A 23,182-nucleotide genomic window follows, 5' to 3' on the forward strand; every position below is an offset into this window, starting at 1 on the left:
GGAACTTTTAAGATATGGAGCCTTATCTTAGCATTGAAGGTCTGTTATCCTGGTGGTGGCACTGGAGCGATGATGTTGAGGTCGGCCTGGACTGGCAAAGGTGTCGGTACCTACTACTGCCACTCCATGCAGCTGCTACAGGCTGCACCCGATCTGCGCACTCTGCGAGGCTTCTGTTTAATCTAGTATTAGTCACCAGTTACATTAAATCATTTGTACTTATACCAGGGATATCTGCAGCTCCATTGTGGATGAATCTGTTGACCTTTCACACAAGGACATGGCAGACCAATTGAATAACTCCTTTGGTTCTGTCTTCACTAAGGAAGACATAAATAATCTGCCGAAAATAGCAGGGGACCAGGGATCAAATGAGATGGAGGAACTGAGTAAAATCCAGGTTAGCCGGGAAGTGGTGTTAGGTAAATTGAATGGATTAAAGGCCGATAAATCCCCAGGGCCAGATAGGCTGCATCCCAGAGTACTTAAGGAAGTAGCCCCAGAAATAGTGGATGCATTAGTGATAATTTTTCAAACTCTTTAGATTCTGGAATAGTTCCTGAAAATTGGAGGGTAGCTAATGTAACCCCACTTTTTAAAAAGGGAGGGAGATAGAAAACGGGGAATTACAGACCAGTTAGTCTAACATCGGTAGTGGGGAAACTGCTAGAATCAGTTATTAAAGATGGGATAGCAGCACATTTGGAAAGTGGTGAAATCATTGGACAAAGTCAGCATGGATTTATGAAAGGTAATTCATGTCTGACGAATCTTATAGAATTTTTCGAGGATGTAACTAGTAGACTGGATAAGGGAGAACCAGTGGATGTGTTATATCTGGACTCTCAGAAGGCTTTCGACAAGATCCCACATAAGAGATTAGTATACAAACTTAAAGCACACGGTATTGGGGGTTCAGTATTGATGTGGATAGAGAATTGGCTGGCAGACAGGAAGCAAAGTGTAGGAGTAAACGGGTCCTTTTCACAATGGCAGGCAGTGACTAGTGGGGTAACGCAAGGCTCAGTTCCGGGACCCCAGCTATTTACAATATATATTAATGATTTGGACGAGGGAATTCAATGCAACATCTCCAAATTTGCGGATGACACAAAGCTGGGGGTCAGTGTTAGCTGTGTGGAGGATGCTAGGAGGCTGCAAGGTGACTTGGATAGGCTGGGTGAGTGGGCAAATGCATGGCAGATGCAGTATAATGTGGATTAATGTGAGGTTATACACTTTGCTGGCAAAAACAGGAAAGTAGACTATTATCTGAATGGTGGCCGATTAGGAAAGGGGGAGATGCAACGAGACCTGGGTGTCATGGTACACCAGTCATTAAAAGTAGGCATGCAGGTGCAGCAGGCAGTGAAGAAGGCGAATGGTATGTTAGCATTCATAGCAAAAGGATTTGAGTATAGGAGCAGGGAGGTTCCACTGCAGTTGTACAGGGTCTTGGTGAGACCACACCTGGAGTATTGCGTACAGTTTTGGTCTCCTAATCTGAGGAAAGGACATTCTTGCCATAGAGGGAGTACAGAGAAGGTTCACCAGACTGATTCCAGGGATGTCAGGACTTTCATATGAAGAAAGACTGGATAGACTCGGTTTGTACTCGCTAGAATTTTGAAGATTGAGGGGGGATCTTATAGAAACGTACAAAATTCTTAAGGGGTTGGACAGGCTAGATGCAGGAAGGTTGTTCCCGATGTTGGGGAAGTCCAGAACAAGGGGTCACAGTTTAAGGATAAGGGGGAAATCTTTTAGGACCGAGATGAGGAAAACATTTTTCACACAGAGAGTGGTGAATCCCTGGAATTCTCTGTCACAGAAGGTAGTTGAGGCCAGTTCACTGGCTATATTTAAGAGGGAGTTAGATGTGGCCCTTGTGGCTAAAGGGATCAGGGGGTATGGAGAGAAGGCAGGTATAGGATACTGAGTTGGATGATCAACCATGATCATATTGAATGGCGGTGCAGGCTCGAAGGGCCGAATGGCCTACTCCTGCACCTATTTTCTATGTTCTATGTTTTGGTCAATCGGCCAATGAAGATGGAAAGGGGAAAATATGTTCCAGTGCCAGATGTAGATGATGAGGCCGTTCAGTTCAAGACATTAGAGATAGGTACGCAAGCACAAACATTCTTGCAAAGTACTAAGTGTTAGAGATGCCCGCACAACCTCTCAGACATTAAAAAGTAACACATATAATTCCTTCAGGTTTTAAGTTTTTACGGCAGATTTTAATGTTAACTCAGTTCAGTCTCTTACTGCATTTTTGTACTTAATTAACATTAAAAAATATAATTGCTTAATTATAGTCATAGAGCACAGAAACAGGCCTGCCCATATGTGGCCCATGTCCCTCTACACCTAAGAAGGGTGTTAACTAACATTGGTGGAGTTGAATGCAAATTATTGACCTAGCTCAAAAATTAGTAGGAAATGGAGTGAGGGCAGCAGGTAATTACTTCAAATCTGCAGGAAGCAATTAGAGTCAACTCCTGATTGACCAGCATTTGATTTACTAGCTTGTAGGCTAAACAAGGAAGTTTTCAAAGACGCACCCTAGCTGTTAAAAAAACACACATTTCCAGGCTTTAAAAACCTGCCACCAGAGAAATCAACAAAACGTCAACTGCAGAAAGAGTGCAGTAACCATAATCAGTGATTTAACCTTAAGCTTCTAATAATGTACAGTACACGGAATTACCACCTTAGGCAATCTGTGGTCAATAATGATTTGCTACCATTTCCAAGGAATGGAAGCTAGCCAAGCACAAATTAAAAAGCACAAAAAAGGAGTGAAGACGTGTCCCGACCTGAATCATCATCCATCCTTTTGACCTGCTGAAGAGCTCCAGCACTTTGTGTCTATCTTCGGTATAAACCAACATCTGCAGTTCCTTTCTACCCAAATTATTTTAACTGTGTGGGTTGGGGGGAGGGCGCTATTGCACACCAGCTATCACGCAGTCTTGACAAGACAAAGACCAGGTCTAAAGACAGTATTTGTAAGATGACTCAAGACCAGGGTTTACGTACAGATTTAGCAAACGCGTGTATGTGATCATACAAATTTCATTTTTCATTTTTTTTCATTTCATTTCATTTCATTTCATTTCATTTCATACATTCAGCCACTCGGTAGCTGCATACTTTCACACACACACACACACACACACAACTGGTAACAACATCTGCGGACTGTTTCTCTGCCCCTCCCTTCCAGCTCCCTCCACCTTCTTAGCAAACTATCTTTCAATAAGATCAGGACTATCTTTTACTTTACCATCATTCTTCTGCATTAGCCCACATCCCGTGTCCCTTAATATCAAAATATAAATGCCTTAAATTCCTACTGAGTGAATTAACCTTGAATTAACAGCTATGTTGGGTGGAGAAATCCAACTTCCTTCTGATGAAGTGACCTCTTCTTATCTGTCACCTCCGTGCTTGTGAACTTGCCAGCTAGGTTGAACAGTATTCCTGCATCTACCCTGTCAACTTGTAGATTCCAATATGGTTTACATCCACAGGGAGAAGTGCAACAATTCAGTGACACGTCTGGTACAGCTCCAGTCACCCTAATTCAATCCTGATTTCCAGTGCTGTTTGTATGATCTTTAAACATTTTCCCTGTGACCACGTGGGTTTCCTCCCACATTCCCAAGATATGGAACTTGTTAGGTTAATTGGCCACTGCAAATTGCCCTAATGTGTAGCTTAATGATAGAAATAAAGACGCAGAGTGCTGCAGTGACTCAGAAGGTCAGGCAACTTTCTGGACGATATAGATAGGCAACATTTCAGGGGGGGACCATACGTCAGACTCCGACCTGACCTAAAACATTACCTATCCATGTATTCCAGAAATGCTGCCTAACCTGTTGAGTTACTCTGGCAGATACACAAAAATGCTGGAGAAACTCAGCGGATGCAGCAGCATCTATGGAGTGAAGGAAATAGGCAACATTGCCTATTTCCTTCACTCCATAGATGCTGCTGCACCCGCTGAGTTTCTCCAGCATTTTTGTGTACCTTAGATTTTCCAGCATCTGCAGTTCCTTCTTCAACACGAGTTACTCTGGCACTTGTGTTCTTATTTGTAAACCAGCATCTGCAGTTCCTTGTGTCTAGGTCAATGGTAGAATCTGGGGGAGGCTGATGGGAATTAGGAGAATAAAATGGGTTAGGGCAGAATTATTATAGACATAGATGTTTGCGGTCAGCATTGTCTCAATCGGCTGAAGGGCCGTCCTTGATACTGAAGTGCAGAGTTTAGATGAAATTTGCAACGCAGATGAAATTGGACTTTATCAAAAATGTTTACTGATTAAAGATGTTGATGAAGACAAATAACACATTCCAGTGTGGCTGTGTATTGAAAATGGCTAAAACTCATGTGCAGTGCAAATAAGACTGGTTCATATAGGCCCTAATTCAGAGAGATTAGTAAAGCAAACAAAACAAATTGAAAGCAATTGAAAGTAGCGTGATTGGCATTTTCAAAGAGTGATTCAATAAGAAATGTGTTCCAAGTGCTCATAGATGGTTCTGTGTACATGAAAATTGAGAACAGGTACAGAAAATAAATAAGCGAGTTCAGTATTCCGAAAAACGCAAGGAATCATGCGATTTGTCAAAGGTCATTCTTGATAAACATTTTCGGCAGCTGTGCTGCTGCATGTGTATAAACCTGCGTTTCATCCGTAGTCAGGATCGAACCCAGGTCTCCGGCGCTGCAAGCGCTGTTGAATTGCTACTGGACCGTTCCCGTCTCCTCCCAAGTCTCCCATCCCTGCCCGGCGGCGGCCGGAGATGTTCGTGGTGACCTTGGACTAACGGGACATCAGCCCGGAGCAGTGGCGGCCCAGGCTTACTGCCAGCATGGAGAAGAAGCGCTAACTCCACTGCTCCAGGCCAGTGTCCCAGAGTTGGAGTTAGCGCTTCTTCTCTGCGATGGTTGTAAGCCTGGGCCGCCACTGCGTCGGGCCACTGTCTCGTCAGTGCAGGATCACCCCGGACATCTCCGGCCACCCACCAGTTAGGGATGGGACACTCGGGAAGGGACAGGGACGGTCCAGTAGCAATTCAACAGCGCCAGGTTCGATTCTGACTACGGATGAAACGCAGGTCTGTATACATGTAGCAGCACAGCTGCCCAGAATGTTTATCGCGAGTGACCTATGACCTGGGCATGCGCAGTCGGAATATGGAACTCGCTTATTCAAAAGGGTATTAGAATATTGTGCATTACAAATAGAGAACTAGAATAAGTGAGGTTAGAAGTTAGGCTTCAGTCAACAAGGGAACCATATCAGATGCAGTGCCAGACGTTTTGGACACATGCATGATTCTGGTGAATCAACACATTGTTTCTCAGTCCTGGAAAGAATGGATGTGGAGAGGATGTTTCTGCTAGTGAGAGCATCTAGGACCAGAGGACATAGCCTCAGAATTTAAGGATGTAAACCAGACCAAGTAAGGATGACAGGTCTCTCCTGAAGGTCAAAATGAACCAGATATATTTTTCTGATATTTGAATAGATGGTGTTCATTGTTAATGGGACAATTTGTTTTATTTAAATTTCAAATCATTCACCAACTTTAGATTCAAGCTTCCAGGTTGAAGATTACAGCTTTCATGGATTTGAACACTGGTCTGCAGATTGTTAGTTCAGCCTCTGGATTTAGAGGAAAGCAGAACACCCAGACAAAACCACATGGTCACAGTGAGAACGTGCAAACTCCACACAGTCAGCATCCGAGGTCAGGATTGAACGTGTCCTGTCCTGGTTGGGTCTCTAGCTCTTTGCGGCAGCAGTTCTACCTGCAACACCACATTATATAAAACCATTTGAGCAGCTGTGTATCTGTGGGGCTTCAGAAATTTTTTAAAAAGTGCAGCTATTAGAAATCCAGAGGCATGGTTATATTCTGCTCATCTGGTAACATTTTTGGCTGAGGGATTTGTGCATTAAAGTAATTCATCTCCTTCACCCAGCAAAATTTGCATGCACAACATAAAATAAGTGTCTTGGACTGATTTATACATTGGCGTGTGCAAATTGTTAAAGCCTTGTGGCTCAATTGATTGAATCGAACAAAACCATATATACAAACAGTGGCAACATACCATCATATGGAATTAATTTGAAGAGGCCTGCACAATCTTGAGAGTTGTTGAGAATAAGGTCCAAGGTGATGTAGAAAAGCTTGGCCTGCTCCACTCTCTGCTCCTTGCTGAAGGCTGCAGTGGCATCATTGGACATTTCAAACAGGGACCGCAGAGGTGTGGCGTATTCAAGGATGCACTGATGACGCTAAGATAGAGCAGGATGGAATATTAATGTCAGGTAAACTAAAGGAGCAAAAATTAAATAAACTGCTTTGTATAAACTTTGTATAGAAGGCTTATGGGTCAAACGTAGGCAAATGGGACTTGCTTAGAGGTGGCATGTTGGTCAGCATGGAGGAGGAGGAGGAGGAGGGCCAAAAGGCCTGTTTTCATGCTGTATGACTCGAAACATATTAAATATAGTTTTAGTTTTTTTTAGGCTTAGAGATACAGAATGGAAACAAGCCCGGGCAGGTTGAACATCGTTCACCTGTCTACACTAGTTCCATGTTATCCCACTTTCTCATCCACTCCCTCTACATTAGAAGGCAATTAACTTATAAACCCAAATGTCTGTGAGATGTGGGAGGAAAGCAGAGCACCCAGACAAAACCACATGGTCACAGTGAGAACGTGCAAACTCCACATAGTCAGCATCCGAGGTCAGGATTGAACGTGGGTCTCTGGCTCTGTGAGGCAACAGTTCTACCTGTAACGCCACCTTATATAAAACCATTTGAGCAGCTGTATATTTGTTTATTCATCTAAAACCATTTCTGAATGTATTCAGTAAAAAAAAAAAATGCTCTGGTCATGATCTTTCACTTCAAATCCACCAGATCCACAGATCAGCTTAGGACATGAGAACCTCAGAATTCCTGAGCACAGACTGAGGTCCAGCCTTATGCTCTAGTTCATTGCAATTCAGCAGAGCAGCAAGGACAGGCTTAAACACACAGTGCTGGAGTAACTCAGCAAGTCATGCAGCATCTCTGGAGAATATGGATAGATGACGTTTTCGAATCGGAACCCTTCTTCAGACTGGAGTTGGGAGGGCAGATTGGGGGGGGGGGGGAGGAAACTGAAGGTAGGAAAAGGCCAGAAAAGGCAACAAATGACCAAGGAAGGGCAGAGCCCTTATGGCCCATTGTTGGTTGGGGAAGAGGTGATAATGAAGGGATGCAAGATGTGAACAGTGGAGCTGGTAGGATGAATAGGGTGGGGGAGTAGGAGGGGGGGGGGGGAGGGAAAGGGAATGCAGGGGTTACTTGAAATTAGAAAAATCAACGTTCATATGACTGGGATGTAAGTTGCCCTAGTGAAATATAAGATGCTGTTCCTCCAATTTGCGCGTGGCCTTACTCTGACAGTGGAGGAGACCCAAAACAGAAAAGTCAGTTTGGGAACGGGGAGGGGAGTGAAAATGTTTGGCCCAGTCCAAGTCAATGTAGAACAACACAAAAATGTTTACTGGAATATCCTTTGGAAATCACTCCCTGAATGCAAATGACAATTCATTATTATTAAGAAATCCATCCTGTACCTTTTTGTGTTCATCATAAATTGAATAAATGCTGTTCTTGTAACTTCTTCCTCTTATCCCTGCTCTGTCAATGCGGAGCTCAGGTAGATTGCCAAAAAAATGTATCCTATTGTCCATCTTTTCGAATTTGTCGTAAACTTTACAGCTGAATGGAATGAGGATATACAACTTCAAGGTTCCTTTTAATTCGGGTAAAGTTTTCACTAAATGGCGATAATCCTGTATTCTTTCTTCCAGGGCTGATAATACAACACAACAGCGTTAAATTAACCAATATCCAAAAACAAAAAATAGCAATATACATTTGTGAATTGACATGTAATTTTAAATTAAAAGTGGTCAGAAATGATGAGTTCATTGTCGCCCATTAAGACCATTTCATTTAACCATTGCAACTGCTGAATTACCACCACTTATCCACTCATTAGGAGCAATTTACAATGGCCAATTCACCTACCCGCAAATATCTGGGCGGAAACCTGAGTACCACGTAAAAATTCGTGTGGATATGGGCAAACTGCATACACAAATACACACAGCACTGGAGATCAGGATTGAAACTGGGTCATGGAAGCTATGAAGCAGCAATTTAACCAACTGTGCTATCTCTTCAAAATGATTTGAATGCATTGTAGGCTGTAAAAGTGAGGCTCACATTCTCTTGTTTTTTTTTATTTTGAATGAACAGACCTCCACGGCTGAATTGGATTTGGATGGATTTGCTACTTGCAAATACTGTCATGATTCTTATGGACGTAAACATGACTGGAATTTGAATTGACTATAAGAGTCTGATGAACAGTGTGCCTAGAATAAAAAAATAACACCACCTACTTTAATATAGATGGCAGAGTGATCAGATAACCCACAAACGTAACTGTGCCCTTCAACAGCAGAATATGGAAAGTTGGAATTTATGAAAGCAACATTTTAAATCTCAAGCAAGATAAAATCCTTGATCAATCCCCTCTCATGTGAAAATATGGTGATCATCTCCATTTAGTTAGCAAATTTCAAATAATCTACTTCCATTCATGCACTAGATGGACATCTGTGTCAGTAACCAAATAATAGAAGCCCATGCAGCAAGCAAAGAGGTATGAAACTTGATCGGTCAGAAGATTTTTAGATTCCTGGCCATGACCCAATATTGTATCCGTGACCTGAATGGCATAGGTGATGCAAGATTGACTGGCCTTGTCAGCAAGAAAGCATGTCATTTTGCCTGTCAGCAAGCAGAGTGGTGAATAGTGAGATTAAACGAGTACTTACCAGTACGAAGTTTGATCTGTATTTTATGAGGAGTTACGATGAGGGATTACGTGAAGAACCCACCCAGCGCGCAGGCGCGGCATACTTCCAAGCAGCGGTGTGGAATCACAGATAGACACAAATTGAAGTAAAGATAGTAAAGATTAATGAGACATCAGTCCGAGTTTGATCTATACAATGAGGGTGGGAGCGGAGGGCACGTAATCCCTCATCGTAACTCCTCATAAAATACAGATCAAACTTCGTACTGGTAAGTACTCGTTTAATCTCACTATTTTACTTCGGAGTCACGTGAGTGACTACGTGAAGACTTCAAAGGTCTGTGATTTCAAACCGTGTAACAGTTATATCACTCACTGCCGAAAGATCATCGAGGGAGGAAGTGGTATCTAAAGACCAACGAGTTTGTTAGTTTTAAAAAACAAATGTTTATTAACAACAACAAAAAATAGCTCCCCTGGGCTTTAAATTATAAATTTGCGGTTTCTAAAATTCTCTCCGCAAAGACGTCCTTCTCCATCAGCGGTTTTCGGTAGAATTTTTGGAATGTCGATTCCCTTGACCATCCCGCTGCACTGAGGATGTGGTCTAGGGGAACCTGCATCCGATCCGCCGCTGACGTGGACGCTGCCCTGGTTGAATGGGATTTAAAAACATCTGTGTTAATCCCTGCCATATTAAGGACCTGTTTCAACCATCTGGATATTGTCTGGCTGGTAACCCGTCCAAAAGGCTTTTTATGGCTGACCCATAAGGCTTTTTCTCTCCCTCTAAGAGTTTGGGTTGTGTCTATGTAATGATAAAGGTGGGTCACCACACACAGCCTAGGTTCTGGAGGGTATGCCCGGAAGATCAACGGGGAGTTGGATGTACCTGGTCTGCTCTGTTTGACCAACCCCGGCATGGTAAAAGTAATGGTATCTGGGGTGGTCACCATGTGGTCCAGACTTAACTGATGCAGCGACTGAACCCTCTGAGCAGAGACAAGCGCCATGAGCATAAGGGTCTTGTAAGTGGACTGTTCCAGGCTCAGGGATCCCACCGGAGGCCAACCTCGAAGGTGTGACAATACTACACTAACATCCCACACTTGGGTGTATCTAGGTGTAGGGGGTTTGGTGTTATAAATCCCTTTAAGGAGTTTGATAACCAGAGGGTGGGATCCAACACTATGCTGTCCTATGGGCATAAGGTATGCGGACAGGGCGCTCCGAGCTGCATTGATGGCACTGTAGCTCATCTTTAGGTCATGGTGCAGGTGGGCCAGGAACTCCAGCACATCCGAGATCGAAGCCGTCTTGTAAGATGTCCCTGCTTCCAGACAGTACTGTTCCCATTTCCTGATGTAGGTCAGGTACTGTTTCTTGGTGGAAACTCGCAGGGATGCCGACATGGTGGTGATTGTTCTCTCTGATAGCCCCAATCCCCGGTAAGGTCTGTTCAGAATCTGGAAACCAGGAGGTTCAATTTTTGGTGGCATGGATGACTAATGCCAGTTACCGGGTGAGTCAATAATTGGGGGTGGTTGTGAAGGACCATAGGTGTCTCTACCACCATGTCGTGGAACATTGGGAACCATGGTTGGGTAGGCCAGTCGGGCACGACCAGAATGCCGGAGGCTGAGTCTGCCTGAATTTTCTGGAGTACCCGACTGATGAGGCAGAAGGGAGGGAAAGCATAGAAAAAGAAATTTCCCCAATCCAGCGTGAAGGCATCTACCGCTGCTGCCTCTGGGTCTGGTTCCCAAGCCACATACATGGGTAGTTGGTGATTTAGTCTAGACGCAAACAAATCTATATCTGGCGTACCATATTGCTTGACAATTCTAGCAAATAGTTTCGGGTCCAACATCCATTCGATGTTGTCGTTGAATTTTCGTGACCTGGTGTCCGCCACTAAATTTAGCTTGCCTGGTAAATAGGCAGCTGATAGCCAAATATGTCTCTCGACACACCATTGCCAGATTATAGTAGTCAATTTGTCGCATGATACTGATTTTATGCCACCCATGTGCTGGATATAAGATACCGCCGTTGTGTTGTCAATCATAATTCTAACATGCACATGCCGCATTTCAGATGCATATGCTTTTAGCCCATAAAAGGCGGCGAGCATCTCCAAGAAGTTAATGCCCAGTGTTTGTAGTAGCGATGCCTCTGAGTTAGTCCATCTGCCACCTGTGCTGTCTATGGAGTTAGTAGCTCCCCAGCCTAAAGCACTGGCATCCGTTGTAATGGTTATGTTAGGATTGGTGACGGCGATAGGACTGTGACTGTGCCAAATATTATCGACCCACCACTGAAGTTCTGATCTGGCTTCAGTGGGTAACTCCATTTTGCGGTCATAATGCCCCCTATTAAGACGTAATGCATGACTCCTTGCTCTTTGCAAATTTTGATAATGCAAGGGCCCATATTGGGCAGCCGGGAATGCTGCTACTATAGAGCCAATGACTCTGGCTACGTGCCGTATCCTTGGTTGCGGTATAGCAATTAAATGGTTACAAGCTTCGATGAGTGAAACTTTTTTGTCTCTGGGCAGAGTGACAGTCATATGGATAGTGTCAATAGTGAAGCCTAGGTAATCCATGTTAGTAGTAGGCTCCAATATTGATTTATCTGGGTGTAGGATGAATCCCAAAGTTTCAAGGAGTTGTTTAGTGGCTAAAACTCCTGCGACAGCTAGTTCCCTTGTTCTCCCTAATATGAGAACATCGTCCAGATAGGCCACAACTAAATGTTTTTGTTCTCTCAATTTTTTCATGGCCACTTTGAGAATTTTTGTAATCTGGGAGCTGTCGTTAAACCATTGGGCAAGGCTCTGTACTGCCATAGCTGGCCCATCCAGATAAATTTCAGATATTTGTAATAATCCTTATGAATGGGTACTAAATAGTAAGCATCCTTGATATCTATGCTTGCCATGTAGTATCCCTTGGAGATCAGTTGTCTGGCAGTGACAAATGTCTCCATTTTGAAATGTTGATACTCAACAGACTGATTAAGTGACGTCAAATCAATAATAATGCGACATCCACCATCTTTCTTGGATTTGAGAAAAATATTTGATACAAATTCGTGCGGCTCGTGTGTGGTCATTTCTATGATGCCTTTAGCCACGAGCCTATCTAGTTCAGCTTGTCCTTCTACCTTCTCAAATGCTGAGGGAAGGAATACCCTTTGGGGCATGTGCTGAACTGGCGGTTCTATGCCTGGTTTGAATTCAATTTTGTATCCACTGATACTGTTGAGTATAAACTTATTGTTAGTTAGGGAGCACCAAACATGCTTGAAGAACCTCAAACGTCCTCCTGTTAATACAACACCCTTTGTCTGTGTATGTTGGCAGGAACCAGACCCACCTACCTCCATGTTTATTTGTGGGGGCGTTTTCGATAGGTTTGGCCCAAGGTTGTCCGTGTTGGTGCTGCGGTGGGGCGGCGCATCTTCCCACGGCTCCGCCCTGGGCCCCGCTCTAAAAAAGAGCTCTGGGGGTAGTGGGAGGCGGTCACCAGGCTTTCACCAGCTCGGTACCTGCTGGTGGATGCCGAGGCGTGCTGCCAACTGGGTGTCTTCACCCTGCTCGGTCCTGGCGCTGCCCTCATGAGGCCTACAGGTTTGGCCGCCTCTTCCAACTCTTTGAGTTTCTTGGCCAAGTCTGCACCAAATAGCAGCGCCTCCCGTTCCGGCGCTGGAGCTTTGCAGAGGCCTGCGTATTTCGGATTGAGGGCAGGCCTGATGTTATCCTGCCGTGGGCTGTTGAGCTCGTACGTGGTGTTGCACATCAACGCCAGTGCATCCTGCTGGGGTATGGAGAGCTCTTCGTTCCCGACGGACCGAGCAAAGGCGGTGATGGCTGCAGAGTGGAGCTTCAGGACCCGCTGCATTTTTACCTCCTGAGCCCTGATCTGCTGCCCCAGCTGGTTCCATATTTGCCCGTTGACAGTTTTCACCCGCAGCGCCTCGCAATTCTCTGGCGCTGTATAGGTATCAAGGGCCTGCTGGACGACCTTGTCCTGCAGTGGCTTGTTGGAAAGCCTATTGATACTGGCCGCCATTCTAGGTGGTAGTACCATCCCGGTCGTTGGGGGCGCTGCGTACCGACCCACTAGCTCTTCTTCTAGCACGCCCGGCATACTGATGTTGTCGTCCGCCTGCCCTTGGGATAGGCCAGCCCAGTCCTGGCCTCCCTTACTGCCCTCGAACAGAGAGGGTACAGAAGGGTGTGGTGATGGTAAGGTGGAGGCCAAAGCCCGTCCTCCTGGGAGATGCCTAGCCTGCATCTCCTCATCAATCATCTGTTCCAGGAGCTGCCTCATGCAGCTGATGCGGGCGTCTCCCCGTTTCGGTGGTGGAGAGCGTTCTCGTTCCTCCGACGAATCGGAGGACACCGGCCGGTCTGTTTTATGGGTAGCCTTCCTCCCTGTGCGGGGCGTCGATATCGGCAGCACAGGGGGCGGCTCGGTGTCGGGTGAGCGGGAGCGTTGAAATGGCTCCTCCGCTACGAGTGGCTGCCGCCCAGCTATGGACCCCTCCTCGGGTGGAGTTGGGCAGGCAGTCCTCTGGCTGGTCGCTTTCGGGTGGCCATAATTCTCCACCGTTGAGCGACTCTGTAACACAAAAAAGGCACTTACCTGAGGTCTTGTCTTTATGCTGCCGCTGGAGAGCCTGGCTCCAGCTGCTGCCGCTGTTGCACTGCTGACGTAATGCCGCGCCTGCGCGCTGGGTGGGTTCTTCACGTAGTCACTCACGTGACTCCGAAGTAAAATCTGATGTTAAATAGGATCAGGCAGAATGACCCGAGGCTGATGTGAAACTGGTCAAAGACACTTTTTAGTTTAGTTTAGAGATACAGCATGGGAACAGGCCCTTCGGCCCATCAAGTCCACGCCGACGAGGAATCACCCCATACACGTTCTATCTTGCAACACTAGGAGCAATTTACCTAAGCCAATTAGATTACAAACCTGCAAGTCTTTGGAATGTGGGAGTAAACTGGAGCACCTGGAGAAAACCCACAGAGTTGCAAGGAGAACGTTCAAGGTTCATACAGACAGCATCCCGTATTCAGGATCGAACCCGGGTCTCTGGCGCTGTAAGGCAGCAACTCTACCACTGCGCCACCGTGCCTCACAGATGCTTCTTTTTGTTGATAGTTAACAACCTCTCTGAACATAATCAGGGGAAATATTAGCATGTAAAAATGCACCTCCCTCTGACGTATCAAAGTCAACAAAGGATAGCTGACCATCATGGTAATGGAGTCCAATTGATGGAGCAGCTGATTTTGTCTTCTCCATTAATTTCTAATGTTTGGGACAATAAATGCTGTCACTGCTGTTTGTTCCCCACCCCAAGAATGAATAGCAATGTGGTGGCAAATAAAATGGCAAAAAAAACAACATACAAATCAGGAGCCTATCCCAAAGACATGTCCGTTTGTAGGTTAACTGGCCTGTGTAAAAGTGTTTTTAAATTAAACCAAGGAAGTTCAAGAGACAATGTAGTGAGAAAATCTCTGAATAATTTGCTGTTGAATTGTAAAATGCTATACTTCATGGATATGTTAAATCGTATTCTAAAACAGATTCTAATTTTAAATATTTTACTTATGGCAGAGATTCATCAAGTACCTTGCTCCTATTAGTAATGTATCAGCACAATTTGAATACTGTAGACACCTCGGTGCTGGAAATAGTTGTTTATAAATAATACAATAAATCTATTACATCTAAAGTACAATTAATACCAAAATAACCACAAATTTATTCTTCTCTTTCTGTGCTTTATTATCTATATTAATAAAAGTATTTTCTTGACCACTTCCTATTGTTCAGTATATTGATTTTAGATAAAACACTGCCACTGACGGCTGTGGTTTTTGGTCATCTTACTCAGAGTTCCCCTCCGCTGCGCAGGACAAGAGGATTTTTCCCATCGATGAAAAATAAAAAAGTTATTTGTGTTTAAAAAATGTTGAGATTCTCTCTCCTGAAGGCTACGCCCCTTCCGGAGTGACTATAAAACCTGGAAGTGTTGAGTGCCTCAGTCAGTCTCTGCAAGATGGGGGAGCGAGAGGGTCATGTCTCTCAGTCTGAGCTGTGAATAACACAGAACACCTGTCTACTAAACTGTGAATGGTTTTACTGACCTGTCAGTGCCCTTAATGTGGTTAGAAAATATATTTTAGAAATGCTAAAACTGTGTTGCCTTTGGTTTGGAAATGCTAAAGATGTGTTGCCTTTGGTTTTGAAATGCGAAAGCTGCGTTGCCTTTGGTTTGGAAATGCTAAAGCTGTGTTGCCTAATTAAAGTTGCCTTGTCTAATTAAAGTTGCCTTGCCTTCTATATAATTAAAAGTCTAATCTTGACCACTTCCTTTTTGCGCTTTATATTGATTTTAGAAAAAACGCTACCACGTATGGCTGTGAGTTTTGGCCATCTTACTCAGTCCCCCTCCGCTCATCAGGTGTCGAGGATTTTTCCCATCGATGAAAAATAAAAGTGTTATTAGTGTTTAAAAAATGTTGAGATTCTCTCTCCTGTCAATCACGCCATGAAGGCCATGCCCCCTTCAGGTGGGAGGGACTATAAAACCCAGAAGTGTGGGCTTGGCTCAGTCTCTGCAAGATGGAGGAGGGAGAAGTCACGACTCGCTGTCTTTAGTGGCCTTGCACCCTGCTTGAAATGGTATGAAACTGCACTTGAATTGGTGGCCTTGCATCCTGCTTGAAGTGGAATGAAACTGCACTTGAATTTGGTGGCCTTGCACCCTGCTTGAAATGGAATTTCAAGGAATAGCCATGGGTCAACTGCCAGCCTACTAGCCGTGAGTGAGTGAGCTGACAGCACAACAGGCTTGAGTGACTGGGCCGCCAGCCCAAGAATCCATTTAGCCCACAATGTCCATACTATCCCTCTGGAAATCAGTCCCTTCAGCCCACAACACCCATACGAGCGCTCCAGAAAGCCTGGCCACCAATATTGGAATTGGTGGGGAGGTGGAATATTGCGTTGGGGGACCAACCCTCCCGTGTGATGCTGAGACCCAACGGGTCCCACTTAGTCTAGTATCTTATAAAGGTGCCTCACCTTTAACTTTCCTGTGTTTAATGGCTGAAAATATAAATGCTTCAAACCATCCAACATGCTTTTTAAATTATATGTTGTCAACTAGTGAAGACATCATTCTCTTCATCCTGGTTTCTCACTACATCTATACAGCTGATTCCCTAGCTTCTTTTTATTCTTGTTGGGAAGTATACAGGGGTAAAATTTCCACCACTGACTTAATGGAATATTACATCAAAACATGATTGTTGGTCTGAACATCATCCATGTGAGGGAGGTAACCTTTCTTAAATCCAGCAGTGCATACAAATTGTTATCTAATACAAGATAACTGGCAGAAACAGATAGAGAAATTGCCTGAAGATCTTATGAACTCCTCTTGCATAATTGCCAACCCTTTCCTGGTCACTGGCTTTTCCATTACATTTGCTACCTGTTGTTGAGCTTTCTGTGAATCAGAAGTCTCTTAAAAGTATGTGCTTTGTCGAGACTAGTCATTCCTCCAACAATCTGTTTCAAGAAATATTGCCTATCATTAGTTTGCCAATACAATGCAGTGTCCTAATCACTCTGCCTATTGTTGTATTGATTGCAAATCCTTTTCCTTTTTATTTACGCATAGACCGCTCTATCCGTAATTCCCCGGTCAATTCGTCCCTTCCCACCCAAACCACCCCATCCCCTGGTACTTTCCCTTGCAACCGCAGGAGATGCTACACTTGTCGCTTTACCTGCCCCCTCGACTCCATCCAAGGACCCTAGCAGTCTTTCCAGGTGAGGCAGAGTTCACCTGCACCTCCTCCAACCTCATCTATTGCATCCACTGCTCTAGGTGTCAACTGCTCTACATCGGTGAGACCAAGCTTAGGCTTGGCGATCACTTCGCCCAACACCTCCGCACAGTCTGCATTAACCAACCCGATCTCCCGGTGGTTCAGTACTTCAATTTCCCCTCCTATTCCATATCCTGGGCCTCCTCCATGGCCAGAATGAGTCCCACCGCAAACTGGTGGGGCAGCACCTCATATTTTGCTTGAATAGTTTATACCCCAGCAGTATGAACATTGACCTCCAATTTCAGGTAGTCCTTTCTTTCTCCTCCTTCCCCTCCCCTTCTCAGCTCTCCCACAGCCAACTGGCTCCACCTCTTCCTTTCTTCTTCCCGCCCCACCCCCCACCCCCACATCAGTCTGAGGAAGGATCTCAACCCAAAACCTCACCTATTCCTTCGCTCCATAGATGCTGCCTCACTCGCTGAGTTTCTCAAGCCTTTTTGTCTACCTTTGATTTTTCCAGCATCTGTTCTTTCTTAAAACTTTTTATTAATGTGTTATTAACATCAAAATCAAATGATAAACTTTTCTAAACAAAATTTTATCTCACTTCTGCAACTTCTTTCCCACATTTTCTGCTGTTGGCTTCAACGCTAGAATAACAGTGAAACAAGCCTTTGAAAGCTTGTACAATAACAAGGCCAATAGCGAATTACTATGTGGTATTCTACAGTAATAAAGAATACTGTCGAGTAATCAGTCTGCTAGTTATGAGTACTGCAGAAGCAAAATAAAGTGCAAAGGCTCCAAAACCAAAAATATAAAATCTCACTGCGAACAGACTTATTTCATTTAGTCATCTACATTGTGATTAGGATTAAAATGCAAATGCCATTTCTTTTGTTGCATAAATAGGCACCAAGATCTCTCCCTTAGGAGTAAAGTAACATTAGAAAAGATATTATACAAAAAAAATGTCTGTTTAATATTTAACTTTATGCTTATAAATGATATGCAAATTCAGTAGATGGTTAGGAAATTTATCAGTGATTTGATGTTAGTTGTTCAACAGTAGATAATAATTACATTTTAATGCCACCAGTCATAATCTCTTTTCATACAACAGGGTTTAATAGTACTTACAAGGTAAAATTAACTTCAAGTAACCAAGGTAATAAGACCAAGCCAATCCATGAGCGACATTAAACTTATTCTTCTCACAAATTGCTGATATTTGCGCAGGTGTGGGATCCTGTAAAGTAATATTTGCACATGTATTAATTTAATTAAAAAGTACATTCCTTTATTTAGTAGATACAGTTAGCATAGGTAATGAGAGCAGGTATTGAGGAGGGATGTCCTGGGAGGCCAGAACAAAACTTCTTTAGGTATGTGAAGAGGAAAACATTAGTTAAGACCAAAGTTGGACCCTTGAAGACTGAAAAGGGTGAATTTATTATGTGGAACAATAAAATGGCAGATGAGTTGAACAGGTACTTTGGGTCCGTCTTCATTAAGGAGGACACAAACAATCTTCCTGATGTACTAGCCAGAGGATCTGGGGTGGCGGAGGAACTGAAGGAAATCCACATTAGGCAGGAAATGGTGTTGGGTAGACTGATGGGTCTTAAGGCTGATAAATCCCCAGGGCCTGATGGTCTGCATCCCAGGGTACTTAAGGAAGTGGCTCTAGAAATCATGGACGCATTGGTAATCATTTTCCAATGTTCAATAGATTCAGGATCAGTTCCTGTGGATTGGAGGGTAGCTAATGTTATCCCACTTTTTAAGAAAGGCGGGAGAGAGAAAACAGAGAATTATAGACCAGTTAGCCTGACAACGGTGGTGGGGAAGATGCTGGAGTCAATCATAAAAGATGAAATAGCGGCACATTTGGATAGCAGTAACAGGATTGGTCCGAATCAGCATGGATTTACAAAGGGGAAATCATGCTTGACTAATCTGCTGAATGTTTTTGAGGATGTAACTAGGAAAATGGACAAGGGTGAGCCAGTGGATATAGTCTACCTGGACTTTCAGAAAGCATTTGATAAGGTCCCACATAGGAGATTAGTGGGTAAAATTAGGGCACATGGTATTGGGGGTAGGGTGCTGACATAGATAGAAAATTGGTTGGCAGACAGGAAACAAAGAGTAAAGATTAACCAGTCCCTTTCAGAATGGCAGGCAGTGACTAGTAGGGTATCGCAAGGCTCAGTGCTGGGACTGACTGCTATTTACATTATATATTAATGATTTAGATGAAGGGATTACAAATAACATTAGCAAATTTGCTGATAACACAAAGCTAGGTGTCAGTGTAAACTGTGAGGAGGATGCTTTGAGAATGCAGGGTGGCTTGGACAGGTTGAGTGAGTGGGCAGATGCATGGCAGATGCAGTTTAATGTGGATAAATGTGAGGTTATCCACTTTGGTAGCAAAAATAGGAAGGAAGATTATTATCTAAATGGTGTCAAGTTGGGTAAAGGGGTAGTACAACGGGATATGGGGGTCCTTGTTCATCAGTCAATGAAAGTAAGCATGCAGGTACAGCAGACAGTGAAGAAAGTTCAAGTTCAAGTGTTCAAGTGAGTTTATTGTCATGTGTCCCTGTATAGGACAATTAAATTCTTGCTTTGCTTAAGCACACAGAAAATAGTAGGCATTTACTACAAAACAGATAAATATGTCCATATACCATGATATAAATATATACACACATGAATAAATAAACTGGTAAAGTGCAAATAACAGAAAGTGGTTATTAATAATCTGAGTTTTGTCCGAGCCAGGTTTAATAGCCTGTAGGCTGTGGGGAAGTAGCTATTCCTGAACCTGGTTGTTGCAGTCTTCAGGCCTGAAGGTAGCAGGGAGATGAGTGTGTGGCCAGGATGGTGTGGGTCTTTGATGATACTGCCAGCCTTTTTGAGGCAACGACTGCGATAAATCCCCTCGATGGAAGGAAGGTCAGAGCCAATGATGGACTGGGCAATGTTTACTACTTTTTGTAGTCTTTTCCTCTCCAGGGCGCTCAAATTGCCGAACCAAGCCACGATGCAACCAGTCAGTATGCTCTCGACTGTGCACCTGTAGAAGTTAGAGAGAGTCTTCCTTGACAAACCGACTCTCTGTAATCTTCTCAGGAAGTAGAGGTGCTGATGAGCTTTTTTGATAATTGCGTTAGTGTTCTCGGACCAGGAAAGATCTTCAGAGATGTGCCCACCCAGGAATTTGAAGTTCTTGACCCTTTCAACCATCGACCCGTTGATATAAATAGGGCTGTGGGTCCCCCTCCTACTCCTTCCAAAGTCCACAATCAGTTCCTTGATTTTGCTGATTTTGAGGGCCAGGTTATTGCGCTGGCACCATATGGACAGTTGCTCGATCTCTCTTCTGTATTCTGACTCATCCCCATCAGTGATACGCCCCACAATAGTGGTGTCTTCAGCGAACTTGATGATGGAGTTCGCACTGTGGTTCGCTACGCAGTCATGGGTATAGAGTGAGTACAGCAGGGGGCTGAGCACGCAGCCTTGAGGTGCTCCCGTGCTGATTGTTATCGAGGCTGACACTTTTCCACCAATACGAACAGACTGTGGTATGTGGATGAGGAAGTCGAGGATCCAGTTACAGAGGGATGCGCAGAGACCCAGTTCTGCGAGTTTGGTAACCAGTTTGGAGGGGATGATTGTGTTAAATGCCGAGCTGTAATCAATGAATAACAGCCTGACATATGAGTTTTTGTTGTCCAAGTGGTCCAGTGCGGAGTGGAGGGCCAGCGAGATTGCATCTACCGTGAATGGCATGTTGGTCTCCATAACGAGGAGTTGAGTATAGGAGCAAAGAGGTCCTCCTGCAGTTGTACAGGGCCCTAGTGAGACCACACCTGGAGTCTTGTGTGCAGTTTTGGTCTCCAAATTTGAGGAAGGACATTCTTGTTATTGAGGGAATGCAGCGTAGGTTCACAAAGTTAATTTCCGGGATGGCGGGTCTGTCATATGCTGAGAAAATGTAGGGGCTGGGCTTGTGTACTGGAATTTAGAAGGATGAGAGGGGATCTTATTGAAACATATAAGAATATTAAGGGTTTGGACACGCTAGAGGAAGGAAACATGTTCCCGATGTTGGGGGAGTCCAGAACCAGGGGCCACAGTTTAAGAATAAGGGGCAAGCCGTTTAGAACGGAGATGAGGAAACACTTTTTCACACAGAGATTTGTGAGTCTGTGGAATTCTCTGCCTCAGAGCGCGGTAGAGGCCGGTTCTCTGGAAACTTTCAAGAGAGAGCTAGCTAGGGCTCTTGAAGATAGCGGAGTCAGGGGATATGGGGAGAAGACAGGAACAGGGTACTGATTGTGGATGTTCAGCCATGATCACATTGAATGGTGGTGCTGGCTTGAAGGGCCGTATAGCCGACTCCTGCACCTATTGTCTAACTAACTGTTGAGTTTTCCTGAGGTTAGACACAAAAAGTTGGATTAACTCAGCAGGACAGGCAGCAGGATCTCTACCCAAAACGTCACCCATACCTTCTCTCTAGAGATGTTGCCTGTCCCGCTGAGTTACTCCAGCTTTTTGTGTCTACAGTATCTTTGGTTTAAACCAGCAACTGCAGTTCCTTTCTACACAATCTTCCTGAGGTGTTGTGGGCCTGATTCAACGAAACACTAGTGAAGGGAGGTGCCCACTTGCTAAGCCCAATGATATACTTGCATTTACACGATCAGGTTTTTTTAAATGTGCTTGTTAACATGTAGGTCGCTGATTATTGCATATGGAGTTAGATATTGTCCTTAGCATAAGTTGGTATAGTCAGTTTAGATAGTACTTTAGCATTGGGCTTGAGTTTCTTGGTTGAACGCTTATCCTGGTGCTATAGCACAAGCATTTTGTGTTTTCATTGTAATTTTGAGATTTGTTTTTCAATCAGTAGTCCACTTCGTAGGTTTAATGTTTTGTTATTTGGGAATTGAAAGAAAATGAACCCGAAACTTTCCAATCCTTCAAATATAGCTCGCTAATTCCTAAAATGTGAACAATTCACCCTTAAATATATTCAATGTTTACATGTAGAATGGGAAATAATGCAATAGAAATTAAAACCAAAATATAAATTAAAACTAAAATGAAATCTGCAAATCCTTTTTCTCAGTTCAGAATATTTTAGCTCGAGTTCCAAATTATAAATATGTTTGTGTTCGGGCCTTTGTTCCTAAACAGGCAGTTTTCGCACTTCTGACCAATATCCACTGTGATATGTAAAAACAATGCAAAGATGCATAAAGCAACAGGGTTTTTGTAGTGAGCAACTTTAACTTTCCAATATTGACTGGAACTTACTCAGTGCAGAAGGGTTGGATGGGGCAGAATTCGTTAGGCGGGACTGGTTTTTTGATACGGGAGAGATGGGTGTCTGGAATGCACTGCCAAGATGGTAGTGGATGAAATTGCAACTGCAGCTTTTAAAATGTTTTTGATAGGTACATGCAAGGGCCTGTGCTTGTGCTGTAATGTTCTATGTATTAATGTACTAAAGTTAGAACTACCCAAAAGAGAGTGTCTTTTAATCTACTGCAAATTATTTTGGTTAAGATATCAGTACTGTGTTGGTCCTTCATTTTTATTTGAATTTACCACAGCCTTGACCAACCAAGGGATACAATTCATCAGCACAGTTGGCATCAGAAATAAATCTAATAGCATACAAGGCTTTCTAAGATAATTATTTTGTTTCAATAAATATATACTTACAAAAAATCCCACAACCTTGAGCAATGAATAGCAGAAACAGGAAGAGCTTAATTTCCATCCCAAAGAACTGAAATTATCTACAGGATCATTTATGTTCTCGCGAGCTTCGTAGCCACAGAGCAGTTCCAGCAATATAAAGAGCAAAAAATGTTCCTGTACAGCCACCATTCCAAAGAGCAAATTAACTTTTTGAAATTATCTACAGGATCTATTGCGAGCTTCAACCCAGTTTCTATTTTGCAGAGCAGTAATAAAAATTACTGCCACAGCCACATTCCTTAAAATTAATTGATGCAGCGAAAGCCTTCCAGCAATTTTTATATCTGCAAGATAAATGCAATAAATATGTTTGAAAGTGATGCTGTAGTCATTTGGCAGAGATGAAAACAGTTATATTTAAAAACTGCGTCTCAATTTTAATCTCCCCAGAAACCAGAATAAATTAACCAATCGAGAGCAAATCACGTGTCTGTATTTTTGCAGGAATATTATGTAAAAGGATTCTATAAAAATCCTTGAAATATATACTTTTTCTTTTTTGTTATCATTTGCTCTTAACATACAATTAACAACCCAGATTTCTATTTTGAACAGACAAATATTATTGCCCTTGGAGTGTCAATGGTGAGAAATCAAGAGGTTTGTTGTTTTTG

At 43.6% G+C, this 23,182-nt stretch overlaps 1 protein-coding gene across 1 annotated transcript in view; it reads right to left on the reverse strand.

Annotated features, from left to right (window-relative positions):
- Positions 1-23,182, reverse strand: part of sting1 (stimulator of interferon response cGAMP interactor 1) — a 32,914-nt gene that overhangs the window by 1,097 nt on the left and 8,635 nt on the right. Inside the window, exons 3-7 of the mRNA XM_055643086.1 lie at positions 22,790-22,852; positions 22,530-22,665; positions 17,922-18,030; positions 7,665-7,903; positions 6,140-6,326 (exon numbers count right to left, since the gene is read on the reverse strand). Of these exons, the coding sequence (XP_055499061.1) occupies positions 6,140-6,326; positions 7,665-7,903; positions 17,922-18,030; positions 22,530-22,665; positions 22,790-22,852 (734 nt within the window). The remainder of the gene's footprint in view (positions 1-6,139; positions 6,327-7,664; positions 7,904-17,921; positions 18,031-22,529; positions 22,666-22,789; positions 22,853-23,182) is intronic.

Source organism: Leucoraja erinacea, chromosome 11 (assembly GCF_028641065.1).
Source record: "Leucoraja erinacea ecotype New England chromosome 11, Leri_hhj_1, whole genome shotgun sequence".
In the NCBI taxonomy this organism is placed as follows: domain Eukaryota; kingdom Metazoa; phylum Chordata; class Chondrichthyes; order Rajiformes; family Rajidae; genus Leucoraja; species Leucoraja erinaceus.